Below are 8,050 nucleotides of genomic sequence, written 5' to 3'. Positions count from 1 at the left end.
TAATACTTGGTAAGTCAGAAGGCAGTAGGAAGAAATGAAGGCTGCATTACAGGTGAATAGACTCAGGGAAGGAAACAGCAGATAACCCCTGCCTCAACAACAAACTGGCTTTTTAGTTACTTCAGAGTAGCCAGAAGTCCTCTGCCCTATTTTGTGTTTTATTCATTTCAGTTTACATTCTGAGTGATTGGAACAGGCATGTTACTTCCTTGTCCCAAAAGAGGAACGGCAGTTACTGCATCACTTCTGAGGTCTGTGGGCTCACAGTTGCACTGATTTCTGTTTTGACATCTAGCCTTTATATATATTGTGTTAAGAAAACATGATGTGATCAGCCTATATGCACCTGACATTGCGTATTTAAAAATTATGTCTATATTATGTCTATATATTTATATGTTTAAAAATTATTTATTATATGTTTAAAATAATTTTGCCTGTAAAATCACAGCAATGCTAACCTGGCTTTATGAGTATCTGAGAATGAGTCTATCAAATGACAAGTTTAAGAACATTTACATAATACAATTCAATGTTAACATCATTAACCACCTCAATAAATAAGACTCATCCTTAGGAGCTGAGAGAAATATTATTTTTTGTAAGTTATTCCATAAATTCTTGCAAAGAGAAATGGAGGCGTGTGTGCTACATTTCTCTTTCTTTGGATTATGTGTGTCTTATGGTAAGTTGTAGTTCTGTGATAAGCAGGAGTGCTGTGAAGTTTATGACTGATGTGCCCTTACGGTGAAATGTGTTTTCTGTTGGACGATATGATGCCTGATGAGATAGCTTCTGAAAAAACACTCTGAAGCATCAGAGGGAGCTTATTTAATATTTACAAAATCTGACATGCTACTAAAATCCGCCTAACATACAACAGTATTTACTACCTGAGCTACCTGTAACCCATTGTCGATTTATCATTGGGTCTGAGAGTAATCAGCCTGCTATCGTGTGCATTCAGGCATTTAATGGGCTAAATCAATGAAACGTGTGCAGCGAAACAAAAGGCATCTGATGCTGTTCTTAGTGGAGGGTATCCTTATAGTTTTAACAGTAGAATTTATTTGTAATTTCTTCTTTTATAGCAACAAACTACTAATACTGTGGAAGAACCTTTGGATCTCATCAGACTTAGTCTTGATGAACGAATTTATGTGAAAATGAGAAATGACCGAGAACTTCGAGGCAGATTACATGTAAGTGGAACACTGTATGAATCAGAGTTGTGATAAACAGAACTATGAAAAAGGAGTTGGGGTGGTATGTATTCAAAGCTTTTAAGAACAAAAGTTAAGGCATCTGTTAGAAATAGGTCAGTCACATTATTTATTTAAATATTGGGGGAAGGAGATTCAAAGGTGTTACAGATATACCTCAGTTAATGAAGTACATTTCTTTGTTATCAGAGACAGAAATGACATGGTAAGGTCAGGGACAGGCCTACACCACAAAAAAGAAGGGCAGTATATCATGTTCAAACAAACTTCTATTCAAAACTAACAATCTGCATGTGTTCAATGAAGCCAGCAGGCAAATTGTTACAGGCCAACTAAAAAGATATGCCTTACGTAAATAAACACATTTTGAACCTTCTAGATGGATAGACTCAGAATCAGGGAGATCGTGGGCCTGAAGTTACAGGACCTAAGTCCAGCAGTAGAAGGTCTTGGAGATGTCTCATCCACAGGGTCAGCATGATTTGGGCATGACTCAAGGGCAGTTAACAACAACAAAGAAATCACTTGAAGGAGGACTTTTTATTTTACCTGTTTCCACATTCCTTACGATTTCCATTTGGGTTGCTTTCTAAATGTGCTGGGACTAACTCATGAGGTAGGCTTATTTGTTCTCCCCTTTTCTCTGATTTGCTATTCACAAATGCTCAGTAAGAAATCCTGGAGGCAGCTGCTGTTTACCTTGCCTGTGGTAGGCAGACATGCCCACCTCCTATATGATCATCAAGAGGAGAATCCCATTCCTTCCCAGGTCAAGTTTTATTTCACTGTTTACTGCAGGCATGCTGTTACACCCTGACACCAAAAGTCTGTTTCACTAGCCCTCCTTCACCATCCTCTCAGTGTTAACTGCTGCCAAAAACCTTCCAGCTAAACAGGAAGAGGGGAATGTGCAGGAGTACAAAGGGAACTTCTTTGTTAGGCTCTGTTAACTGAGGTGTGCCTCTACTTTATGGTGATATAAATCTTTATTTTTTTCTGTCTTGATAGTGTTATTAGAGAAATTTATTGTAAACAGCTGTCTCTTGGTACATATACCCAGAAGCTATAGGATTTCAATTTATTGTGATGGAACCTTGCACTGCAAGCAAGTCTTTCCAGAGGAAAGCCTGTTTGAATAAATTCCCTATGTTTCACAAATATTCTGTATTTTGGACTAGGAAAATGGCTTATGCTCAACCATTATGCCTGTCTTGTAAAATTATGATTTAGTGCCACCCAAGTTGATTTTTCTCAAATTATAGCACTTTCTGTATAGTCTTGCTTATAAGGCAGGTGACATTTTTGTAGGATTTCTATGATACAGGGACTCATTCACCAATCAGAGCAGAGACTGTAGTCAAGAAATCTGAAGAAGACTTGGAAAGGCAGCTATGAAGGAGCTAGATAAGATCCTGAAGTGTAAAGCTATGCCATTAAATACTAAAGAGGATTGCCCATGCCATTGTATTTCCCATTTCTATATATGGTTTTGATAGCTGGACAGTGAAGAAAACTGACAGAGAAAAAAGTCAACTTATTTTACATGTGGTGCTGGAGAAAAGTTCTGAGAATACTGTGGACTGTAAAACAACCAATGCATGGTCCTAGAGCAAATCAGGCTCGGACTCTTACTGGAAGCAAAGATGGAATAAACAGGTTGTCATATTTTGGCCTTATCATGAGAAGAAAGAACTCACTAGAAAAGACTATAATTTTGGTATAGTTGAGGCCAATAGGAAACAAGGAAAACCACATTCCAGATGGATAGAATCAATCAGAAGCCAAGGCCATGAATTGCAAGAGCTGAGCAGGATGGTTAAGGATACTGTGACTTGGAGGTCCCTCATTCATGGGGTCACCGTGAGTCACCCTCAACTTGAAGGCAGTTAACAGCAGCAGCAACAAAGGCTTTCAACGATATTTACAAATGATACATGCATTTATAGAATAGGAAGAAAGAAAGAGTTATGCCTTTTTGGTTGGTCTAATAAACGCTGTACAACAATATGCACTTTAGATTTCCCCTTGAAATTTATGATTCTACATTTAGCCTATACAATCTGAAAAGTGTTGGTTTAACTACTTCTCAGAAGGACCTCCAGCGATGGTCCATTCTATAAATTAATGAGAAGATACAGTTCATACTTTCAAAGTGTGGGTATCCTCATGTAGATCATTGAAGTCTCTAAGGAGCAGCAGAACAGTAGAGGGTTGCTACTCATTGGGCAGACCCCTCACCTTGCAAAAAAATATGAGGTTTCAGTATAGCCTTCCACTTTCTTTCCAGATGGGATCAGAGCTGTGAATACATTTTGCATTTATGTTGCCATGGAATATACCTTACAGTGGAGGATAGTGTGAGCCCTCATTTGAACTGGAGAGTGTAAAGTGATGTGAAGGTAGATAATGAACTGAACCCTCTGGCATTCATGAATTATTGTCAGGTAAACTACTGGTTCCTGAGGTTTTGAGGGCAAACCAATGCTTGTTTATAGAACAAAAGTATTTTAAAATGGAGTCCTCCCCATGTTTAAATAAACCTGTTTTATTTTCCCACTAGTACTATTTGCATATCAATGTGTTTCCAGGTTGTTCTCTTTGGGGCACAGCTGTAGTACCATCTATAGCTAGGTGGTGCTTTAATCTCTGTGGTCATTTTGTGGTAAAAGAAATACTGATAGTTTCAGGCTGGGCACATGAATGACTTCCTGCTGCAGGGTGTTGTGTGTGTAAAAAAAAAGGCAAGCATCATTATGTACAAAGAATAAACATTTTATTATAGTTCTTGCAGTTTCAAATGCAGGTTGAGTATCTCTTATCCAGGACTCTGAAATTCGAAATACTCCAAAATTGTGCACAAGGGTGGCTGAGACAGCGACATTTTTGCTTTCTGATGGTTCAGCGTACATATACTTTGTTTCATGTACACAGTTATTAAAAATATTATATATAAAATCGACATCAGGCTATGTGTATAAAGGGTATTGTTGTTAACTGCCCTCAAGTCAGCCTCAACTCAATGCAACCCTGTGGATGAGATGTCTCCAAGACCCCCAAAACATAAAGGAATTCCATGTTTAGACCCACCTCTGAGATACCTCACATGTATATGGAAGTATTTCAAAATCAATAACACTTCTGGTCCCAAGCATTATGAATAAGGAAACTCATCATTGAATCACCTTCAATCCCACTGTGGTAGAAAGGTGGGATATAAATTCTGTAAATAAATAAAATAAACAAATAAGCCTGTAATTGCCAGCTTCAAAATATGTGTATTTTGTGAATACAGCATTTACATTACCTGTAGCTAGTATAACCAAAAGTGTAATTTTCAAGCAGTATTCTGAAATACTGATTATCCAGTGCTGGGTTCTGTGAGCAACAGAGAACAACAAGAAGAGAGAGAAGGGGAAAATGGGGTTTTAAATGGGGAAGGGGGAGTACTGCCTTCCAGATGTTGCTGAAATACAACACCCATCAACACCAGTCAGCATAGCCAGTGATGAGGAATGCTGGGAGTTGCAGCAATATCTGGTAGGGTGTTCTTTTCCTATCTATCTATAATTAGTTAATCGTCAGGTTCATTTAACAATTGCTTCAGATTGTCATCTAGCTTTTTTACATGGCATTTTGTGAACTTTTTTCCCCAACAGCATTTGTCATTTGTGAATTTTCCATGAAAATCTAAGGTTTCGCTCCTTTTTATTGTTTTGTTAGCCTGCTCTTTTGGCTTTTGCTTTCCTTTTTGTTAAAACAAAACGAAAACTCATGTAGTGGAGGCATATATTTTGAGTAGGCCTCTGTATGAGATATAGAGTATTTGATGAAAAATAAGGAAGTTAGAAAATGATATTTTTTCACTAAGTGAAGAAACCATGCAGTTCAGAAAAATCTTGATCAAGCAGCTTAATATTGGTCGTAACTGAAGGGAAATAGAGGTAGATACTAAGGTATGAAGAGGAAATTAGATGAGATAGAGGTAGTTTAGTAGGTGTAGAATTTTAGTAGGTTTAGATAGTAGATAAGGGTAGAGGTATACATGTGTTGTGTATAAATGTGTTGTGTGGAATATATGTGGAATGGCTTTTGTAAAAATAAAGTTAAAAAAGAATTAGATAAATAAAGCGGATGGATGTCAAGTTTGTAGGTTGATGCTTAAATGAGTTAATATAGGATTCTAGTTTAGAGTAGGAAAGAAATACACAATAATGTAGTAAGGTTGATGTTTCTGTCTTGTCATTGTTTTATGTATATACAATTATATGTTTAATAAAAAATTTTTTAAAAAAAAAGTAACTGAAGGGAAAAAAGTGAAAAGAGAAATCCATTATAAGAAAAATGCTCTGAAGTGCAACTAGATTTCTGGGTCTGTGCTTGAGCTATAGTTTATAAGAATACCAATATTGCCAGGAATATTAAACATTTTGTAAACTTCTCACTTCCAAAGGCTTATGACCAGCATTTAAATATGATTTTGGGTGATGTTGAAGAGACTGTGACAACAATAGAGATTGATGAAGAAACATATGAGGAGATCTACAAAGTAAGAATTTTTAATATCTAAAAATTTCAAGTATTATTTGAGATGTGTGATATATAGATCTAAAATACATATTCTCTGCTACTGACTTGACTTGAGTAAGGTTGGGTAAGTTATAATACAAGTACAAGCTAAGGCATCATGTTAAACATAGCAATTGTTTTCTTGACTGGAATATATAGAGAGGGAGAAGGGGTTATTGCCAGAAAATGTTACTTTTTATTATCTGGACTTTATATTTTTAATCTAAGTAAAATTAATTTTGGAACAGTTTTTATGCTTTTCTTCACTGTAGCCTAAAGTTACTGCTTTCTGTTTTCATAGTCCACCAAGAGGAATATCCCAATGCTGTTTGTCAGAGGAGATGGAGTTGTACTTGTCGCGCCTCCACTGAGAGTTGGCTGAAACTGTGAAAAATGGATCATTTGAACCTCAACATATTGGTTCCTGCTCCTCTAAATATTAAGACTGCACATAATTTGACACAGGTCTTTACAACCTTGACTGTGTATTGTGAATTTATGAGTTCATTTGGGAAGTAAATGTTACAAAAGGGTTTCCTGGAATAATATAAATAACATTGCCTTCTGTATCAGATTGGTGCTTTCAACTTTTTAGTTAATCACTGCTCTCCTATTTTTTTAAATAAATCTCATTTGCTTATTTTGTATATCTGCATATGTATAAGCACGCTTCATACACTGATTTTACTTCAGTGTGGCGTAGTATTTTTGTGGCTATTTCTGTATCCGTTTGGTTGCCATTTAACCACATCTGGTGCAAATCAGCATTGTATATTTTTTGCTCAAGTGATAACTACCGAGAAATGAATGGGCTATATAGTATCAATTTATGAGAAAAATATCTGAAGGTATTCTGTTATAAATCCACAAAAATGCAGTGAGGAAGATATTAAGGCTGCTGATGATGAGAGAAACTGCAGCTTGCTCTCTCTCTCTGCCCTGGTAGTAATATAAGCTGTTCAAAATATGATTTGCAAATAGTTAAAATAAAGTGATGTAGATAAAGGGTGCTTACTGTTTATATTTTACAGTAAAATTGGCCTTTATCCAGTTCTTAGTCTTAACTGGAATAGCCCATTGAATCAATACAACCTAAAGTGCTGGTTTATCAGGCTCTCAGTGATTCAATGGCTATGCTCTAACTTGGTCTAAAAACTGGATTTAGGCCCTTATAATTGAACTTGAAGAATTGGGAGGATTGATACATTGTGTTTTGTGTAATGAAATGGTTTGGCATGACACTTCAAGTGCTAGCTGGCATAGCATTGTTCAACTTTGTCTATTTAGCACTGCTGTTATTTGTATGTATAATCAACTGTCAGGCATGTGGCAACTTCAGGCTCTTGGCAACAACTGCTTTTCATTTTCCACAACATCCACCACTCCAAACTGCCTTACTTGCCCTACGTGGCTGTGACCTTGTGGGATTTCAATCTATGCAGATCACATTAGACCTTCACTAGGTGGTGCTGCCTGTGTGCAGATTGTGTCTAGTCTATTTAGCAATGTAACTGGCCTGATATCTTATCAATAATGTAACACAATGTACTATGCGGCAAAGTATTTTCATCAAATTAATCCATTTGTTCCTAATGAAATGCCATATTATGCAGTCCTAGGTAGGCAGTTGCAACATGCTGAGCAGTAATCCTTAAAGAACAAAATGTTTCCTAGTCATTTTGTAAATGCCAATGACTCTCTCAAGAGACTTAAAATGGTTTATGTATATTTATAGTATCAGTTTTATGTTGCCTGAGACAGTATTACTTCTAGCAGTTGTGCACAGATGCAGAGGGGATAGCAGAAAGGCTGAAGAAGAAAACAAAGGATGAGAGGAGGCGTATGGCAATGACTTTCATAGCTTGTACTTACTAAGAGGCTTTATTGAATGCAGTGAGCCTTCCAGTGAACACATACCGAACTATGGCCTTTCATTTCATTATAGTGTTGGCACTGCAAGAGGCAGCAGAATGGTGAAAAACAGTCGCTTTGGTTTATAGCTGTAGAAATAAGAGGGACATCCTGGCCGGACTCACCAAGTTGAATTCCAACTGCTGTCTAGAGATGGCATGCATTCCTCTCTCAAAAGTTTTCCTTAGCCCAAGTTGGCTTTAAATGTCTCTTGGAGAGATTGCTATTGTTCTGTCTAGTTACATGACCCTGATGCGTTATGCCTCGTGTTTACACCATCTTGTTCCTGCAAGGATTCTATGTGTATATTACAACAAAGGAGCAGGTGCTAGCTTCTTCCATACCATTAC

General features: G+C 37.0%; 1 protein-coding gene across 1 annotated transcript in view; it reads left to right on the top strand.

The window, feature by feature from the left end:
• The window catches only part of LSM3 (LSM3 homolog, U6 small nuclear RNA and mRNA degradation associated), a 12,640-nt gene extending 5,846 nt beyond the window's left edge, over nucleotides 1-6,794 (top strand). Inside the window, exons 2-4 of the mRNA XM_042449242.1 lie at nucleotides 1,092-1,202; nucleotides 5,674-5,769; nucleotides 6,091-6,794. Of these exons, the coding sequence (XP_042305176.1) occupies nucleotides 1,092-1,202; nucleotides 5,674-5,769; nucleotides 6,091-6,171 (288 nt within the window). The 3' untranslated portion in view covers nucleotides 6,172-6,794. The remainder of the gene's footprint in view (nucleotides 1-1,091; nucleotides 1,203-5,673; nucleotides 5,770-6,090) is intronic.
• The last annotated feature ends 1,256 nt before the right edge of the window (nucleotides 6,795-8,050 follow it).

The sequence above is a fragment of the Sceloporus undulatus genome, chromosome 2 (assembly GCF_019175285.1).
Source record: "Sceloporus undulatus isolate JIND9_A2432 ecotype Alabama chromosome 2, SceUnd_v1.1, whole genome shotgun sequence".
Classification (NCBI taxonomy): Eukaryota; Metazoa; Chordata; class Lepidosauria; order Squamata; family Phrynosomatidae; genus Sceloporus; species Sceloporus undulatus.
Note: the sequence above shows the minus strand (reverse complement) of the source record. Positions and strands in the feature narration are given on the sequence as shown.